Raw genomic sequence first — 21393 nt, 5'->3', positions numbered from 1 at the left:
TCTGTTTACAGACTGGGGTGCTGTATAAGATTTCTACTGGAAAAAAGTGATGAAAGCGGTTTAAAAACAGAGTGAAAACCACCATGGTAGACACTGAGGTACCCATGAAGGGATAATACGCTGAGAAATGTACTGTTAGTATAAAATGAGCTTCAGAGAACCATAATGATGCTCAAGGCTCCATGGCTTGTACATGGCAGAGCTAGAACTAAGACCGATCTGTGCTGAACCACTACTCCGCCTTGGCCGATCAGAGATTTTCTTCCCAAACCATTAAGATTTAAGATATTTTGAACCTGTCCATGCTCAGATATAGTCTTTTGTAGACAGCAAAATCTGTCTTTTTAATCTGAAGCTTGATGGCAGGTAAGCCTTGCACCCCTTACTTCATATCTCGGATGCACCCTGGTGTCCCTGTTTGCCCCCCGTTGGGTATGCATGGACTGGGAATACAGTAAAGAATTTTTGCCTCAGAAGATATTGGACTTGGCGTTAGGTTCTAAGCTTGCTGCTGGCATTTCCTTTCTGTTTGCCCTTACGTCAACATAAATGCCGGATGTGACAAAGGTTAAAATACGATGACTCGAACTATCAATGTACTAGGAGAAAATACAGGAAACAAATTTATGATCTCAGAGTAACAAAGGTCTTCTTACAGTATGACACAGAATCTGAAGCCATAAAAGAAAAGCGCAATAAAAAAATGAATTTCCACATAAAGAAAACCACCTTAAGGAAACTCAAAAGAAATCCAACAAACTGAGAGACTTTTGCAATGCATATTATACACAAAGGCCTACTTTTCTAAATGTATAAGGAATTTCTATAGATCTATAAGGAAAAAAACTACACAATAGAAAAATGGAAAAAAGGATATGAACAGAACTCAAACAAAAAGAAGTACAAATGGGTCTTTGTATTAACCATATGGGTTTCCTGAAGCTGATGCTTTAACGTCTGCTCCGTATGCCTATGCTGACCAGATACACCTTATTCTAGACAACCTGATAAAATGCCTGAGTCACATCGCCTTAGCTCCTGCCTCCCTCATCCTCCCCCTTCCCAGCCTTGATAGGAATCTTCCTCCTGGAGGTACACTTCTCAAATGCAAACCAACCATTCCAGAGTCCATGCTCTCAACTCTCTCCTCATTAGGCTGTCACAGTCAGGCCACTACACTTACCCCCATCACCCCAGAGCCAAGTCCCAAATAACCAGGGACAGTCCCTATGCCCCAGAGCTCACTGAACTTAATCCTACTCACCAATCCCAAGCCTGCCCTACCCTGCTTCACTCATTCCTTCCCAAGAAAGTCACAGTAAAGGCTCTTGCCCAGTCCCTCCCTCTCCCTCTACCTCCTGAGTTCCCAGTGCTTCCTCAGGTTGCTCATCATGGCAAGGCATGTCCCTTTTCCTTCAGAACTGTGAGTAACAGACTATCATTTCTACTATCATTTCAACATCTATCTCTTAATCTGTTTGCCTTTCCTATACAGGACATTTTGTCTATAAACATATGAAAAGAAGCTCTGCTCCATGCATTTGAAAGTAAGTGTAAATGAAAACTATGATGAGGGACTCCTGGGTGGCCCAGCAGTTAAGCACCTGCCTTTGGCCCAGGGAGTGATCCTGGAGTCTCTGGGATCAAGCCCCACATCCCCGCGGGGAGCCTGCTTCTCCCTCTGCCTATATCTTTGCCTCTCTCTCTCTGCGTCTCTCATGAGTAAATAAATAAAATCTTAAAAAAAAAAAAAAAAAAGAAAACTATGATGAGATAACATTTTCCTTTCAGCAGAGTGACAAAGGTCAAAAAGTTAGACAGCGCACAGTGCTGGTAGGAGTAAAGTCACATTCATTTATTGTCCCTGGGAACATAAATTATTACAGCCTCTATGGAGAGCACTTCAGCAATAACAGTGAAATGTCAGAATATGCAAATTCACAATATGGCCATTTTACTTACGGGTATATACTCAAAAGAATTGAAAGTGAGGATCTTGAAGAGATATTTGTATACTCTGTTCATGGCAACATTATTCAAAGTAGCCAACAGGTGGAAATCACCCAAGTGTCCATAGACAGAAGAATGGATGAACAAAATGTGGTGTATACACACAATGGAATATTATTCAGTCTTAAAATGGAAAGAAATCCTGTTACATCATACGATATGGAAGGAACAACACCAGTTTGAACTGCGTGGATCCACTTATACATGGATTTTTTTCCCCGATAGACACAATACAGTACTATAAATGTATTTTTTCTTCCTTATGATTTTATTAATATCATTCTTTTTCTCTAGCTTACTATATTGTAATAATATAGTGTATAATACATATAACATGTGAAATATGTTCATCGACTATTTATATCATTAGTATGGCCAAGAGTAGGCTATTAGTAGTTAAGTTCTGTTGGGAAGGGTCAAAAGTTATGTGTGGACTTTCAACTGTGCAGGGAGATTGGCACCCATAAGCCCTGTGTTGCTCAAGGTCAATATATATTCAAATAGTTCTTGGGTTACTGAAGGTACTGTTTCACAAAATGGATATTCTCTACTGAGAGCCACAAGCTTTCAAAAGTCAACTTACTTTCACTCTCAAGAACTTTCTCAAAGGAAAAAATAATACTATTAAGTATTTTTAAGAGTAGCATCTGTTCACAGTGACAATTAAAAAAAAAAAAAGCATCTGAATTTAGGATTTTTTTTTTTTAAGTAGGCTCCATGCTCAGTGTGGAGCTCAACATGGGGCTTGAACTCACAACCCTGAGATCAAGACCTGAGCTGAGATCAAGAAGCAGAGGCTTAACCAACTGAGCCACCCAGGCACCCCTTTAGATTATTATTTTTAATATTTAATCAACTTGTTATAACAGTTTATCTAAAGAATCAATGAAAAGTACAGGGGTAATTAAAATTTTATTAAACATATAGTGAAAAATAACACAGGCACATGCATATACACAAACTAGCTCCTCATTCTATCTATAAAAGAATCAAAAAAGAGAAAGGGAAATTAAGGACAATTAACCACACTGAACAAGGGACAGATGAGATGCTTGGGGGTGGGGTCACTGTGGCATTGTCTTCTGGTTCCTAGCCCTGAGCCTAGCTTGTGCTCAATGCTCAGTAAAGATTTCAGAATGAGTAAAGGAAGATAATCTCAGATAGAAACAGAGGAACTCTCTCTGTCCTTGATTTTCAAGTCTCTTCTTACTCCCACTTGCCACTGATCACATGTTCAGATAGCAGAGTTTTTCCGACAACACCCTGGATTCCTGGACGGAATCAATCTTCATGTTTTCCATTTTAAAAGTGCCAAATATAAGGATACCCTAACATGGAACTTTCTTTTCTCTTCCCCTGGACTCCTCTGCAGTATATGATTTTACTGATTGAATTTAGGGGCATTAATCTACTTTGCAAAGTGGAATATGGCTTGTATTCTTATAATCCTAATATAAACCTTTAATCTTTGTAAATAAATATTAGCCATGTCAATGCCACCAATGTTTAAGTGCATTGCAAGCATGTCCCAAAGTCTTTCTCCATACTGGAGAGATTTTTAAATTTCCACTTTACTGTCAGAGTTAAAAAAGAGGAAAACACCAAAAATAAATAACTTAATGGGAAACATGGAACCTATCTGTATTGTTTAACAAATTATCAGTCTGTTTAAAGTTTCTTGACAGCCAAAAATATATCCTGAAAAATTATTCCCAGAATGCTAGCTGATGTCTAAAAGGACAAGTGAAAATAGGCCAACAATAGCAACACTTGTAGAAAGATTTTAAGAAGAGATTTAATAGTTTTTTTTTAATGCATGCCCTCTACATATAGCATATTAATGAAGTGTGATAACTAAGAAAAGGATAGAGAAGCTAAGGAGAAATATTTTAATAGAACATTAAATATTTATCTTTATTGCTTTTCTTTTAATACACAGTTTACTTATAAAGTCAATTTGTTAAAATCCTAAAATAGTAGTGTTTAAATGTATCAAGGTCAAGTGAAGAATGTCAGATGAAATGTGCACTAAGGAAGGAGCCAGGGTTCCTTGCCTGGCTCAGCACCTGCCCAGCTCAGGGCAAGTCTCAACCTTACAGAACTTTAAGATAAAAATAGTATCTTAAAATTCCTATTCCTTATGGAATTGCAATGGGAATCAAATTACAGGCTTAAAACTACATAGACTGTAAGATCCTTGAGGATGAGGATCTTAAATGTTCATCTTTGTAACCAGTTACTTGACTAATTCAGGTATGAAAGAAATAGAAATAATTTTCATTCTTGAAAAACATTTTAAGTTTCATTACAGATTAACCCAAGAAATTTATTAGTACCTAGAGGAGGTCAAACCTAGAAAATTAAGGAAGCTTTCGTAGCACCAGAAAATCACCAATATTTTCAGTAACTAATCAAAAATTTGTATTAAAAATTCCTAAAATTATTTAATCTGTTACCAGCCTTAGGAGAATGATACGTGTAAAGAATAAGAAAGTATCTTTTGAATATGTGGATATCCCAGTAAAAGTAAGAAATTAAGTAAATGATGGCAACATCTTTTTATAAACACACAGTGGTAGAAGGTGCTGTTAAATATAGATAAAAGCAACTTGCAATCCTTTCAGAAAGCAATCTGAATACCGGTGAGAACCTTTGATGTCTATATATCCAGCCCAAGGACTTCCCTGGGAAACTCAAGATCCACATATTGGGCATTCCTCTCAGACCTGATACTTCTTCTGGATTCTCTGTCCCTTAGGATACCATAATCTGGCCACTTTCCCAAATCAGAAATCCAAGCATCAGCTCACACTCTTTTCTCTTCCTCACTCCCCTCCTCCCTGTCCATTCAGATGCTAAGTCCAGTGTTTTCTATTTCCTTAATATCTCTCCTATATGTATTCTATCCCTTTTCCTATTGCCACTGTGTTGGTTCAGTCTCTCCTTACATCTTATCTTGATACCAAAATGGCATTCTAATTGGTAATATGGCAGGAATGGAACAGAGACAAATTCAATAGGTATTTAAGAGATAGAATACAGGACAAACATTAAGTTTAGGAGAAGAATAATGAATTTAGTTCTGATCATGTTTAGCTTGAGGTACTTTAGGATCATCTGGTAAAAATATTCCCAGTATGTGCGTGTATGGGTGTGGGCAAAGCTTAAGGACAGAGAAGTAGGTTCATAGTAGACATAGTGAATATAGCTGAAATAGACCCTCTTGTGTCCTACTCCTCCAAAAAGCTTTTTCCAGATCATCCCATTCCCCGTCATTGTTCCTTCCACTCAATTCTGATAACTTTGATTGTACATTCCAGGTCCACAATTATATGTTGCCTTTTGTTGATATTTAATATTTCAAGTTTCTTTTCCCCAAATTAAGCTTCTATATAATAGTAACTTTTTATATGCTTTATGCCTATGAATGCCTATGCTGTCTGGCACTATGCAAGCATACAGGAGGCACTCAAAACAAAGAAGGAGCTGGGGGGATAAATTTGATTTTAGTGACTTTAATAATAACTATAATAAATATCTCCTAGCATAGAGTTTGGCACATAGTGGGCATTGAATAATATCTGTTAAATGGATTAAGATCTAAAGTTTCCCATTACTCTTCAAAAATTTCTTGATATCTCAATTGATTCCAAATCTGATGCAACTAAAACTTGGACACGAATATATTTATTACACATTTTGTAAGAAGTCCAACTGTTGATAATCTTAGATACAACTTGTTTCAGTGAAAAGGTCACATATCAGCAAGCTTAATCCCTCTTCATCTACTCATCCACAATACTTGAACACCCCCACACTCTGCTTTTACAGAATTTCGTATTCTATATTGACATACATTCCTACTTCCTTAGTGTTTCCCTCCAGTGTTCACATTGGCCCTTCATACCTCCAAATGCTCTTGTGCTACCTTTTCTCTTTACAGGTCAAAGACTTAGCTATGATTGGCACAAGAATTATTTTCAGGAAATGAAGAGAAGGAAGGTTCTTGTTGAAAAACAAAAAGCCAAAAGAGGCAACTTAATTTCATGTTTTGACTTTGACTCTTGGCATTAAAACAAGAATGGTTTTATGGCTTCCAAGTCTTGGAAAACTTCAACATCTGACACACTGACTTTTGACACCTGACGTCACACTTACAAATCAGTGGTACTTTACATAACTATGTACAGACAGAAATAGAAACCCTAACTTGGGGAATACCATGAAAGCTATAACTTATGTTAATCCTGGATGTACAAACAGCAGCTAGTATGATGCTTTGAACAGAGACATACGCAAACTATTTGTTGAAAAAATGATTTTTTATGCTAAATATTTACTGCTTGTCTCTGTGCAAGGTCTTGAGCCAGGTGCTGTATAAGATACAAATAAAATAACACTTGCCACTGTATTGGACAACAAGAGTTATGTATGGCCCATAGAGTGTGTTGTTGGTATAATCTTTTTGGAAAGCTATTTGAAGTTATCTACTAAAGCTGAATATAAACCCAGACTATGACCTAGTAACCCCACTCCTAGGTATACACCCAAAAGAAATGAATTCATAAGTATAAGGCATGCATAAGAATGATCATAGAACTTTATTCATAATCATCCAAAAGAGGAAACAACCTCAATCTCTAAACAGAATAGGAAGGATAAGCACATTATGGCATATTTACAAATAAGAACACTATATAGCAGTAAAAAAGAATGAACTACTGCCACACTCAATGCTATGATCAATTGCAAAGACATAATGGGAGCAAAAGAAGCCAGGCACAAAAAAGCACAGACTATGTGATTCCATGTCTGTGATATCTAAGAAGACGCAAAACTAATGGGTAGTGATAAATCAGAATAGTGGTTAACTTTGGTGGGAGCAATGACTAGGAAGGGTCTCAAGGGACACCCCGGGTTGCAGGAAACATATTTTGATCTGAGTTGGAATATATGGCAGGAGTGGAGAACAGATAAATTCAAGAGATACTGGAAGAAGATATTTAACTCTCAAACTGACAAAGAGAAGAATTAGGATTGGGAGAAGAATGATGAATTTGGTTCTGAATGTTTTGGGTTATAGGACTACATGAACATTCACTCAACATTCACTCATCTGAGTATTTGTAAGCACCACTGTATATATGTTATATGATAACAAAAAATCTTTTTGATAACAAAAAAATTAAAAAAAAATAAAACAGAACACCATCAAGTTTTCAATAAGACAATAAAAATCTGTGGAGCATCAGGCCTCACAGGTGGACAGTGATGGTAGAGTTGGGGAGCAGACATGCAGCATTAATCCATACAGTCTACTGCTGGAAGCCATGTGGCTTAGTTCCTAAGTACCACTTGGAAAATTCATCCCAGTGTGAATCAACACAGTGTAGTTCCTGCCCTGTTAGGTCTTACTGATTTATATAGTCCCAGTGTCAGTGGGGAATTCTAAATTTTCCATGCAAAATATTATATGAGGAGAAGATATTCCATAAATATCTGCTAATGACCTGGTAACACGTGACAGGTGGAGCCTACAAATGCTTGAACAGTTGGGAGGTTGTAGGGAACACTGGCAAAATTTCTCTAAGGGCATGGGAATTAAGCCAGACTCTAAAAGATTAGGAACAGATGCAGGTTACAAAGTATGGCCTATACAGGTATTTGATTTGATTTCTTTGGGTGTGAATAGCACAGTCTTTCAGGAGGTAATGTGACTAGAAGTATTTCTGGACAGCCATAATCTTGCATCATGGTTTGTGAATATGTGCCAGTTCCCTAGGCTTCTGAGTGTGGGAGAGTCCCTGTGATGGAGTGCACCATAAACAGAAGATCAGGAGAATCTAAGTGAATTATTAGCTTGCACATGTGGTTTGGGCCCAAATCACACAGTGCTATGAATACTATACTGAGCATATTCTGCAGGCAATGTTTTTTTTTTAAAGATTTTTTACTTATTTATTTATTCCTAGAGACACACACACACACAGAGAGAGAGAGAGAGAGAGAGAGAGAGACACAGGCAGAGGGAGAAGCAGACTCCACGTAGGGAGCCCAACGCGGAACTCGATCCCGGTTCCCCAAGATAACACCCCGGGTGTGCAGGCGGTTCTAAACCACTGCGCCACCGGGGCTACCCTCTGCAGGCAAAGTTAAATGAGACCGTGCCATTCATATTTTGGTAATGTGGGCCAATTGTGTGACTAGCATTAATAATAATACATGCTGTAAGCAGCTTCTGGTTCTTTCAATGTGATGCCAAGCATCTGGACTTTTGAAAGTGGATTTCTGACTGCTTTCTTTCAGTTGCCATCTGAACTCTTGCTATTCTGCAGATACAGCTTCTGTTTAGATAAGCAAAGGAGGGAAGCTTATATAAAGTGGTCAAAAATTTTGTTACGACTCATAAATCTTAGACAAATGCTGAAAGAATTAGCAAATAAAGCTATAGATGCCAACAGGAGCAATTTCAGTGGTGTTTCTTATGGAAATAAAGTTATTTGATGCTGATAATCATTCTGCAAGGTTTTGCTGTCTTGAGGAATAGCTGTCATGCAGTGAAATTACTGATTTAATTAGTAATGTAATTTTACGCTACTCAGAAGTGTAGATAAGACAGTTCTTTGACGCTAGTCTAAGGTATCAACCTTATCAGGGGCCAGTCATACCCAATGTTTAATAACTATAATTTATGCATACGTGTATATTGAGAGATTCTTGAGATATTTAATAAATTGTTACACTGAACATCAGTATGCAGAAGTTGTCCTAAGAGCTCCTTTGACTTTACAAGACAAACCTTCCATGCTTTGTTATCTGTGCCTTAAAAAACTTGACTATAATTTTTATTATTAGCATAACCTTTAGTAGAAATGAATTCCAGTATAGCCTTATTTTTTATTTGATAGAATTGTTAAGGGTAGTGGTATAAAAATAGAAATTCTATTGCAAAAAGTTAGATATATGATGGATTTTAGCAGAAACAGAGAGCCCTTAAAAATATTAAGACTACAGATGTGAATTCATGGTTTTAAGGATATAAAAATAGATAAAGAAATAGCTATAAACTTGTGGGTAAATATATTCATGCATCTGTTGCCTAGCTTTGTCTTCTGAGAGGACTTAGAAGCAGTGACAGACCAGTAGCTACCAGCATACCCAGCACTGAGATCTAAGTTTGCAAATATATCATTCTCCACTAAAAGGAACCAGGGATCCTTTGAGAAATTTTGAGAATTCCAAGGCTGGAGCAAAGAAAATGCAAGATGAGTCTGGAACACATTCTTATGACAGAAATTAAAGAATTACACAAAGAATCATAGAGTCATGTCAAAAGGACAAGTGAGTCCTCTTGAAGAGATGTACAATGGCAAAATCAGGGAAAATTGAAACATCAAAACAAAAAATGACAGTCATGGATTATGACTCACTGAATGGAATAAGAACTTATAGGTCTAGATAGATAGATACATAGGAAAAAGGTATATAGAAATAAAAGAAGAGAAAGTTCTGCCTTACAGAAGCCAACTAATAAATGAAGATTGAATAATGGAATTAGACAATCATCATTTGGCAACCATCGTAATAAAAATTGATTTGGGCAAGTATCATCAAGAGATGTAAACCTAGTAGGTGAAAATTTTAGGAGGATCAGTCTCAGAGAATCTCCCCCATAGGTGCTGATTAATTTCAAACAGAAAAATAATTTTACAAAGGAGAAACATTATAGGGATCCCTGGGTGGCGCAGCGGTTTAGCGCCTGCCTTTGGCCCAGGGCACGATCCTGGAGACCCGGGATTGAATCCCACGTCGGGCTCCCGGTGCAGCATGGAGCCTGCCTGTGTCTCTGCCTCTCTCTCTCTCTCTCTCTCTCTCTCTCTGACTATCATAAATAAAAATAAAAATAAAAAAAACAAAGGAGAAACATTGTGAAAGTCACCACTTTAATCAAGTGATCAAAATTAACAACACCAGTAACAGGACAAGTGGACATCTTGTGTTCCTGATATCCTGTTTCTATATAAAATAAAAATTCACAGTAGTGGCAGCAATTATTTCAAATCTTTACACCAACAAAATATTTGGGTGGGGATTTGGTTTTGCTTCTTGGTTTTGAATAAACTCTGATTTTGTTCTAAGAGTTTTTAAGCTTATTTTAATTTTTATTTTTTTAAAGATTTATTTATTTGAGAGAGAGAGAGCAGAGGAAGGGGCAGAGAGGGAAATGGAGAGAATCCCAAGCAGACTCCCTGCTGAAAGTAACCCAATGAGGGGCTTGATCCCATGACCCTGAGATCATGATCTGAGCCAAAACCAAAAGTGAGGAGCTCGACTGACTGAGCCACCCAGGCACTCCTAAGCTTATTTTTATTATGACTATCAACTTACTTAGAGATTTTATTCAGTTATATTTGCATAAAGTAAATAGTCCAGAATTCAGATGTCCTCTAAAACACTTTCTAAAGTATAGTTCTCAAGCATGATAAGGTAACAGTTACATATGTAGTCAGTTATTATTTTAAAAAGAAACTCTCCTCATATATGAGCATTTCCTAAATGTTCACCTTTTAAAAAAATTAGACAAGACAAAACTAGAACAAAAATCATATTTCCTTTTTTCTTCTCTGCTAGTTAAGAAGCAGTATATTTTGGTGCTCTACTGCTCTAGCTACATTTAGTTAGGTAAATGTACATTTTTCTATCATTGTATGTCAAGATCTTTAATCTTCATTTTATGGAAGTAAATATAGTATATTCAATAATGAAAGAAATTTGCTCTTTTATATCATTTACTGACCTACGGAATGTACTTAATTGACCATATATATGCAAATATTTATTATGCTATAAAAGTATCAGAATCTACACCACTGTGTTAGTCCAAGATTGTATAAGACTTTGGAAGAGAAGGTGGGTACTATTTTATTTTAAAATGCTTCAAACTATGTATATTGCCTACAGGTTACATGTAATGAATCATTTTGATAATAACATTAGCTTCATCTGATTTTTAAGTAGATAATGACAGGTCTTAGTATAGTAATATGTAAAGAGAAACATACCTCATGTAGACAAATGAAAGCTGGAGTCGTAGATAAATCAACACACCGCTCATCTTGGATATTAATTGTGGGTGCTATAGCATAAATGGGGTCCTCTTGATCTTTTTCATCTTTTTCCTCTTCCTCTTCTTGTTCTGTGTCTGTTGTACTGTCTTCCATTTTTCACAATTCTAAAATAAATGATACCATATCCAGCTTTAGGGAATCTTCAACTATAAAGTAAAATTAGTAGAAAATAATAAAAGCAAGCAAAAGCAACTGGAGTAAGCTATTCTCCAATGAAATTTCAGATCAGTAAACTTAGCTATAAATTATTATAAAGTCTCCTTTGTTATAAAGATATTCTCCATTGTTACACTCAGTAATTCTTATTTATGTATTTATTTATTTACTCATTTATTTGACAGAAAGAGAAAGAGCACACATAAGCAGGGGGAACAGCAGGCATGGGGAGAGGGAGAAGCAGGCTCTCCAAAGAACAGGGAGCCCAAAATGGGGCTCGATTCCAGGATTCTGGGATCATGACCGGATCCTGATATATACATCACACAATATACATGACCAAAGGCAGACACTTAACTGATTGAGCCACCCAGATGACCCAATAATCTTAATTTTAAAAAGTAAGCTTATTGTTGCATTATTTGGAAAAAAGTGACATAACTAGAATGTAAGCTCCATGAGAGTAGAAACCTAATTTTGTTTACTGAGCATTATAGTTATCTTCAATTACTATTTATTGATTGGGTAAATAAATATAACTTTCACTCTTAAAATATAACACAAGATTAATTCAAAAATTTGGGGGGAAACTAAAAATCAACACCCTATGGTGGTGAACACTGCCTGAGCCATGCACCTGTGCACTAGCCTGATTGCTTAATTGCTCCATACCTGTATTCCTGCTGTGACCACAGCTCAGGCCTATGCTTGTATATACTGCCTTGCCCCTCGCCTATATCTGCTGCCCATGTACATGCTTAGTTATCTTATCAGACTTCACTTATAAAACATAAGCTCAGGAATGAGATTAAGGATATCAAGATGGTGACTAGCATTAAACCAAGCTCAAGCCCTTCTGAGAGCAGGTCCTTGTATGACTGCACAAGTCACGTAGCCAGCCTATGTACTGCCCATTGATTTGCTCACATATTCAAGTGGATCCAGAGCAACCTCTAAAAGGACCTGTCTTGGCCTGCAAGGTCTCTTCTGGCCCATTTTGGTGGCATTGGGATAGTTGCTCTTCTAAGAGAGCTAGTAAGAAGACTCCATTGCATTTTTTAAAAAAATGCCAATTTAGTCATTTGCTCTTTGATTTCTGACACATGTGAATCTGCACTTAACAGAAGAGTACACTTGCACTTTTCTCTTGCCAGAGAAGAGAACTCCAACTGTCATAAATTTAAGGTCCAGATCTTCTGTTGAACATGTATCATCTCTCACGTCTATCTCATCAGATTAGCTGCTCCTTGATGATGGGAATCCACATTCTTTTAATAGGGAACGTGTGATCTGTAATATGAATCTGGAAGGCATGGTAAGCTCTGGCTCCTGAATTTATTAGTCAGGTGGCCATAGTCATGCCATTTATTCATTAAGTTTCTTTTCTTCCTCTCTAAAATGGGAGTCACAGCAACTAATTTTTGTTTCATAAAAAGTATACACAAATTAAATATGATAATACCTGTGGACTTTCGGCTTCCATTCTGCTATCTCTAATTTTCTACCACAGACATAAATTATACATACACTTGTTTTCCAATTCTTGCTACAAAAATACTTCATAGGTGGTAGCATGTACTTCCATCAGAAGGCACTAAATGTCTGATTGTCTTTCTTTTTGTTTTTTTTTTTTTGTTTTGTCTTTTTTCTTTTTTTTCTTTCGCTTCATTTGGTTGTCTTTCTTTTTGTGATAGTAATAGCTACTGAGATCGTTTGGATTCCCACTCCTTTAATACATGTATATTTTTTTCAGTGCCATAAAGCAGTGTTTTAAAAGAACCTGTTGTGGGGCAGCTGGGTGGCTCAGTGGGTTAAGCGTCTGCCTACATCTCAGGTCACTATCCCAGGGTCCTGGGATTGAGCCCCGCATCAGGCTCCTTGTTCTACAGGGAGCCTGCTTCTCTCTCTCTCTCTCTCTCCCTCTGCCGCTCCCCCTGCTTGTGCTCTTGTTCTCTGTGTCAAATAAATATATAAAATCTTTAAAATATATAATAAAATAAAAGAATCTTGTTATTAAGGCATCATAATACTTCAATTTTACCAATTACATGTTTGTTGTTTAAATCTTTAAGGAGCTAAAAAGGTTTGATTACATATCTACATTTGTTTGTGTTTATAAGCTAAAATATGTAGGTTCAACCATTTCATGGGTGAAAAATGTTAATGACTATCCCAGCAAAATATATCCTTCAGAACATTAGATCATACCTGTTAATTTTAGCTTTTCCTTTAAGAAATACTTCAAATATAAACAAAAATAACAGAATGGTATAGTCAATCCTCCAGAGTCCATCAACTAGCTTCAACAAAATAATTCATGAACAATTTTGTTTTATCTAAACCTTTCTACTTACTCCTCTGCTCTCCATATAATTTTGAAGCAAAACCCAGACACAGAGATTTAATAATATACCCTAAAGAACTCTATAATACTGTACAGAGATAACCCTCATGTCATTGCACACCTGCACAACACTCCTTTATATGGCTATGCCACAGGCTATTCAAACAATCCCCAAATTGGGGATCCCTGGGTGGCGCAGCAGTTTGGTGCCTGCCTTTGGCCCAGGGCACGATCCTGGAGACCCGGGATCGAATCCCACATCGGGCTCCCGGTGCATGGAGCCTGCTTCTCCCTCTGCCTATGTCTCTGCCTCTCTCTCTCTCTCTCTCTCTCTCTCTGTGACTATCATAAATAAATAAAATTAAAAAAAAAAAACAATCCCCAAATTATAAACATGTGGAATGTTTCCAGTTTTCTGCTATCACAGTTTTGCAAAGTATAGTACATATATTTCTTTAAAAATATTTTTTCAAGGCTCTTGGAATTTTTATAATCAGGATGACATTAACTTTCAAAACTTAATTTCAGGCAATCTTCTCAAAGCCCTGCACTTTACCTAGGGCACTGCACTTGCCCAGTGCAGCTTACCTAGGCAACAAAAGGTCACTATGCTGAATTTGTACAAATTCCTCAGTCTGGGGAAGTTTTCAGTCTGTATTATCATGAAAACATTTCAAATACTTTAAATCAGGTAAAACATTATCCAGAGGGAAGCAACAAAAAGACACTATAACAGAGTTCCGATAGATATTATCAGACAAACTTTGACCTTTAGAAAAGAAAGGGAGAGTGAGTAGGAAAGTTAGAAAACACAATTGGACAAATACAAAAGTCTCAAGTGAATGTAAACCTAGAACACTAACTAATCTAAATAACGGGTTGGAAAGGGCTTAAATAGATAGAAAAATTTAACAGATTAAACACATATTCAAGGATTCATTAATGTGGGATTGCAAAGCCTATTAATATCACCATGCTGCAGGTAATATGATTGACAACTGTAAATTAAAAAATAGAATAAAATATAGTTTCGATCTACATGATATAAACAAGGAAATATTTATAAAACATCTAAATTCCTAGTGTAGGAAGAACAACACAGCTATCAAGTATAGTCATTCTAGAGATGTGTATTTCCATGATACCTAAATCAAGTAAGCAAATATATACTGAGTTGTTTTATGAAGAGCAATAATTTACAAAGAGCCAAGCAATTTACAATATAAAGGGAAATCAAGGCAGGGAATAACTAGCTTTATATCATACAATGTAAGGTAAAATAAACCTAAATAAAAAGCAATGTTGTCCTACCAAAATTGAGATAAGCCTTTAAAAGCAGCATGTAGCCTGGAATTTAGATTTTAATCTATAGGAATTGGAAGCCATTACTTTTTTGCTTTTTGTTTTTTGTTTTTGTTTTTGTTTTGGTTTGGTTTTTTGGATTGAGGAGTTATCTGAGCTTGTAAAGGTGTTAGTGACAATGAAAGAATGATTTGGAAAGGGTGTGAATTTGAAGGCAAGGAGACAATTTAGTGGCTGTGAATCAGATCCCTCTGCTAGGGACAGGAGATAGATTCTTTGGTGAGCAAAACCAGACCAGGTGTCTGGCCTCAGGGGTGCTAACAGACTAGTAAGCGAGATAAAAATTAATCAGAGAATTACAGAGATAAATGTAAAAATAAATATAACTGAAACAGGTGCTATGAAAGCATGGACCACAGAGGCAGGGTTACCATGCACTGCACATTTCCAGTAGGCACAATTCCCACAGCAAATGCTGCAGTGCAGCAGCTTGATGAGAAGGTTAGAAACTGAGAACCTGAGCAGAGGCAGTACTGTGAGTCAGTACTCCATGCTGTAGGAGTCCAAAGAAGAGAGGACATGGTTTTATGAGGCTTTCTAGAAGGGAGAGGACATGTACTGAGGTTTAACACAGAAAAGCAAAAGGCTAGTGAAGGAGAAAGGCAGGTATATATGAGCTTTAGTCCTATTCCATAAGAATACTGAGCATCTCTATTATTCACTTTGTCTCAGGCTTAAAAGATAAAGCCAAAATAGGAAGCTTCACAAAGAATAATGAAGCAATAAACATTGCAGAGTATGCCTTGTGTTGTAAGACAAACCACTACTTCCTCTTCTCTAGAGCCAAAGAAGTGATCATCATTTTGTGTTTTGATTTTGTACTCTTAAGGAAATTTTTCTTGACAGTTACAAGGAGCATATGCAAAAACCAAATAGTCCACGCACCAGAGAATGGGGCAGAATACACAAATGATGGTGATTTTTTGAAGATAAAGGGCCATGCTTGCTTCAAGAATATGTGGCAGGAAACCACGCTGCCTTTTGATATTACTTGCCACCAAACTAGCACAAGTTTTGCTCATCTTAGAATAGCAGAGTATGATGTAAAATAAAAAATGATATAGTCCTACACTGAACCTGAGCATTCTTTTTCATAAGTCAGCTCCTCTATCTACCCTGGAAACATGATCACATGCTCCCTCCCCCAGCAGCCCATTGCTATAGGTGAGTTATGAGACTATGTCTCCAGTTAACTCAGAGTTGGACTTGTTGGACGAAGGGAAACATTTGGGACAATTATTTTGTTTGTTTCAGTTTCCTGAACTTACCAAAAAAATATGTCAAAATGAGGTTACAAAAATTGTGGTATATATAGAGTTATAAGACAAATGTCTTTTGGTCCTATCAGTGTATCTCTGATTATATGCATATTCTTTTTTAGAGATGGGATTAAAAGTCAACATTGAAAGCCCTTCCTAAAAGGCCCCTTGTCCACATATCACAGACTCAGAATATTGGGCACTGGATCCCATATGCAGCCTATAGTTATCTCAGATCCAGTTCATCCAACATCATCATCACCTGATACTACGAACTCCAGAGCCCTAAATGCAACAGATACAATCACTGCATTTGTTCATGTGTAGATCTTTAATTAATGTACGATTACATAATACCCATTGTTATTATACAAAGACACGGTTAGGGGTTAGAGTTGAAACATTTTTTTAAAGATATGGATGCAGACTTCAGGTCCTGTTTTTAAGAAGTGGGGGTAGATAAGCTTTGTCATTCAAAGACCTAACAAATCAAACCACAACTTCTTTCTGTTCCTAAAAAAACAAGGAAAGAAAGAAAAGAAAAAAAACACTCTCAAAAAAATAAAAGAAACCTGCAAAAAAAAAAAAAAAAACAATCTGGGACAAAAAAAAAATAAAACCACTGCAGTTCAGTAAGTACAGATAAAATTTGCCTCATAACTGAAGTGTTAAAGTAAAAATGTGGGTTAAAAACATACGTACGTACATACATACATATATAGACATAAAAGAAAACTCTTGAGAGGAAGCTCCAAGTGCATATCTAGCCTTTAAAGTAAATGTTCACAGTATTAGTTAAATCTTAAAATCAATCAATCAATCAATCAATCTTAAATTATATGCATGTGTAACTAATGCTCACTGCCCACGATCGCAGAGAACCAGTGTTCTCAGATAAGCTCCCTCCTTGGGAGGGAAGGAAGCTAAGAGAGCTCTAGTCCTTCTCCCAATTCATTTCACTGTCCTTTTGCCTCCCTTTGCATGCTACCCGACAACCCCAAACACAGACCCAAGGAAAGTTATTCACCTTCTCTTTAAAACTAATTCTTTTTCCTTTTCCTCAGAAACCCACACTGTCAAAATAAGCTCCATATTACTCATTTCTGAGTGGGTATAACATATAGGGTCATGATGGGAAGGACCATCCAAGTGAAAGACTTCAGAGAATCAGACATGATTCTCGTCTCTAACATAGGCTCCTGGTTGCCCTCATGAGTAGCTGGGAACTCCTGCCCAGTGGTGGTTCACCTGTGCACTTAGTAATAACACGTAGATAACCCTTCACAGTTTAAACAGAATTTCCTTCATATGATTTCATTTTATTCTTGTAACAGCCATGTTCATAACTATTAATATCTCTATTTTACAGACAAGGAAATGGAAGGTCAGAGAATATAAGTGATGTGCCCAGGATCACAATAAGTGGGCAGTACTTATTCTAATTCATGTCCACTGGCTCCAAATCCCTTACCCTTATGTACCATCTAAGGATTCTTGCCATGGCCTTGATAAAGCCCTTTGAACTTAGCCTCCAGTAATGGAAAGCAGAATCAAGGATATAGCAGGCTAAAGGAATTTGACTTCTGTCATGGCAAAGGTGCAAAGCTACAACCCCTTTAGCAAAGAGCAGGCCAATACAATGTAAATCAATTAAAGACAACTTAATTCTTGTAGAGCAGTGATTATTAGGCAGTGCTGGAGGTGGTTAAGACTGAGCTGTGCAAAACAATGGGCTATAGAACTTGTTGCTATAGTTACAAACCAAAGGAAAGCTTTTGCACGCAAAGTGTGGCAAGAAACACTGGTCTCACATCCGCAATAATTTACAGTCATTCTGCAAGTCCAGTCAGGCTTCAGAAATTCAAAGGATGCCTGAGAGGCCCTATCAGTTCCCTTGATGGTTACCAAATAATTTGTAGTGAGCAGAAACAGTTCCAAATCCTGTGGGAGATTTGGAACGCTCAAGTAGGTCTGAAGCTGTCTTCCAGAAGGTCTGTGAAGCACAGACTCTATATGTTTGCGTGCAATCTAGAATCTTCACATTGCAGGCCATTCCTTACTTTTGTTACAAAAATGTGCATGTTTTTCAAATTCTACTGTTAACTTTGCTTAAATTTTAAACAACATACCTGAAAGCACATTCATAACATTACAATGCTAGTTTAAATGTCCTGTCAAATTAGGCCATTGCCTTGCAAACCTGCTTTTCAATTTACTCCTTTCCTCTTCCCCATATGCTAGTCAGTAGGAACTGTGATTCTAGATTGGTCTGGCTTCTTAGCAAAGAACTTCATGAAGCTATTGCTGCTTCCCATCTGCAACAGCCCCCGATCTCCCTTATTTCTCCCGTTATTTCATCTAAGCCTGGGATTAGTGGCTTTAACTTAGTCTACCAGCATGACAGCATGGGGTAATGGAAATGAATACTTTGAAGTTCCATTCAGGCTTGAATCTCATTGCTCCCCTTCCCCTGTGACCTTACAAGATATTCAACCTCTAAGTGGCTATTTCTCAACTGCAAGATGATTTAAGGGTTGTTATGAAGATTAAATGGAACAAAATCTCAGCCCAGCCCCAGCATGTAGTCTTCAATAAATGTTAGCTCCCTCCCACCACGGTCTGGTTCTTTTGCTTTCATGTGTAATACGCCTTAAATGATTTTGACAGGGATCAAATAAACAGATGTCAGCCTGTGACTGGATCAAATAATTTAGGAATCTCTAGGTTGGGTCTTCTCTAGCATGAATTTGTCCCAGAATATTTCCTTAGGATTTCGTGTGTGAGAGTCCTGGTAAGCCTAACCTTCAACGCCCATTATCAGATGTTTTAATCTAGGAACAGAAAGACTCTGGAGGATATTGGGTGCTGCGAAATATTTGTATTTGCAAAGTATTTGGGTCCTTGAAAGAATATGTATCAACTCTTAGGGCAGGGCCAGCTTTAGACAATAAGTAGGCAAAGTTCCTTATGCCATGGCTAGAAATTTCATAGCCTCCTCTTTTCATTGCATAACTACTTCCTGTTCTCAGGCTTCCCCTGGCCCTACACAGATCTCCACTTCGGTCTTCCTTCCCTTGGGCAGTATCCCTTACTCAATTTCTTTCCTTCCTCTAAAAGTAAAAGGTTCTTACATTCATTATAGGGTTAGAAGAATATTTACCGAGCCAATTTTCCTACTTTACATTGGAAGAGGAAGTTAAAAAACAAAACAAAACAAAACAAAAAACCCACCCATAACCTCTCTCTGAGCCAGGGAGCAAGGAGAGTTGGCATGGGCCCCTGTGGCATTCTGTCTGCCCAGGACAAGGTTCAGGAAACGAAATCATGGAATTCAGACATTCAAGAACCTCAGAGAGAGGACGTGCCTTTTCTCCCAGGAGAGAGGTGGGGCAAGTGGCAAGGCTCCATACCATCACCGATCCTGCCCTTGCATGCAATGAAGCAGTAGGCAGGGAAGGCCCAAGATGGTTCAAAGTGACATGGGAGACACACTGAGGTAGAGATGACAGTGCTACCTCCCAGGCACCCTTGACGTTGTGATTAAAGACACAGTTTCAGGAAGCTCTGTGCCCCCACGCAATTGAGAGAACCAGATGGGAATGCAGAATTCTCAGAAGATGCCAACAAGGAGAGCCAAGTGTGAGACCCAGGTGAACGCATATCTCAAGAGAGGTCGGCAGGGTCAAACAGCAACCACTGGCCGGACAACCATCCTGATACCATAATGCTACCTAACAACAGTGCACTTGGGTGTCACATTTAAGAGGAAGAGAGAAAAAGATGAATTAAGTGGGGTTCCTTAGTCAGTTTTATGGAAATACAATTTGTGTCATAAAACTCGCAATCTTAAGAATACAATTTGATGAGATTTTACAAACATTGACAGTTGTGTCATCACTGCCACAAACAAACCCATTGTTCTCCAAGTTTCCTTTGGGTGCCTTTACACTCAGTGCCCATGGCTATCCCCCTGCCTGCCAGCCCAGGCACCTGGTAACATCTAGTTTTGTTTTTTCCTGTAACTTATATAAATAGAATCATAGATTTTTCTGGCTCCTATAATTTAGCATAAGGTTTCTGAGGTTCATCCACATTGCCATGGACATCAATATTTCATTCCTTTTATTGCTGAGTAGTATCACACTGTACAAATACATCACAATTTATTTGCAGATTTACCTGCTGATAGACATTTGATTCATTATTCGTGTTTGGCTATTATGAATAAACTTGCTATAAATATTTGAGTATGTCTTCATGTGAAGGACTTCATGTATGGTTTTATTTTTCATGGGTAAATATCTAGGAATGGAATTACTGGGTCATATGATATATGTAAAATTCTATAAAAACTGTCAAATTATTTTCCAAAATGGCTGCACCCTTTTATATTCACACCAGGAACAAGTGGACACCAAGGTTCCCACTGATCCATATCCTTGTACACTTGATACTGTCAGTATTTTTATTTTTTGCCATCCTGGTAGGTGTATAGTGGCATCTAATTTTAATTTTTAATTTGTAGTTCTAATTTGCATCTCCATAATGACTTATTAATGTTGAACATATTTTTATGAGCTTACATGTCACTTATATATCTCCTAAGATGAAGTGTCTATTTTCTATTGTTTGCCCAGTAAAAAAATCAGGTTCTTTTGCTTCCTATTAATGTTGTGAGCACTCTGTGTATTCGGGATATAAATCCCTTATTAATCTGTTTTGTAGATATTTTCTCTCAATCTCTCCTAATCTTTTCATTTTCTTAGCACTGTCTTTTTGAAGGGCAATTTTTTTTTTTAATTTTGAGGAAATCCAATTTATCATATTTTTCTTTTACAGTTCACTTTTTTTGCATCTTAAGATATCTTTGCCAAACTCAAGGTCACAAGATTTTCCCTTATGTTTTCTTCTAGAACTTTAGAATTTTAGCTCTTCTACTTGCATCTTTTATCTCTTTCAAGTCTTGTGTATGCTGTGATATTATTTGGGGAGAGGGGCACATTAATATCTAGTTGTTCAGCACCATTTGTTAGGAAAAGCATCCTCTTCCCAATGAATGACTATGGCACCTTTTCAAAAATCAATTAACCAAATATTTCAAAAATCAATTAACCAAATATTTCAAAAATCAATT

The 21393-nt window shown here is 37.2% G+C and overlaps 1 protein-coding gene across 2 annotated transcripts in view; it reads right to left on the bottom strand.

The window, feature by feature from the left end:
* The window catches only part of CCDC146 (coiled-coil domain containing 146), a 120228-nt gene that overhangs the window by 89804 nt on the left and 9031 nt on the right, over positions 1-21393 (bottom strand). For both annotated transcript variants that reach the window (XM_055300802.1, XM_055300803.1), the window contains exon 2: positions 11073-11242. In XM_055300802.1, coding sequence (XP_055156777.1) covers positions 11073-11231 — 159 coding nt within the window. In that variant the 5' untranslated portion in view covers positions 11232-11242. The remainder of the gene's footprint in view (positions 1-11072; positions 11243-21393) is intronic.

The sequence above is a fragment of the Nyctereutes procyonoides genome, unplaced genomic scaffold (genome assembly GCF_905146905.1).
Source record: "Nyctereutes procyonoides isolate TBG_1078 unplaced genomic scaffold, NYPRO_anot_genome, whole genome shotgun sequence".
In the NCBI taxonomy this organism is placed as follows: Eukaryota; Metazoa; Chordata; class Mammalia; order Carnivora; family Canidae; genus Nyctereutes; species Nyctereutes procyonoides.
Note: the sequence above shows the minus strand (reverse complement) of the source record. Positions and strands in the feature narration are given on the sequence as shown.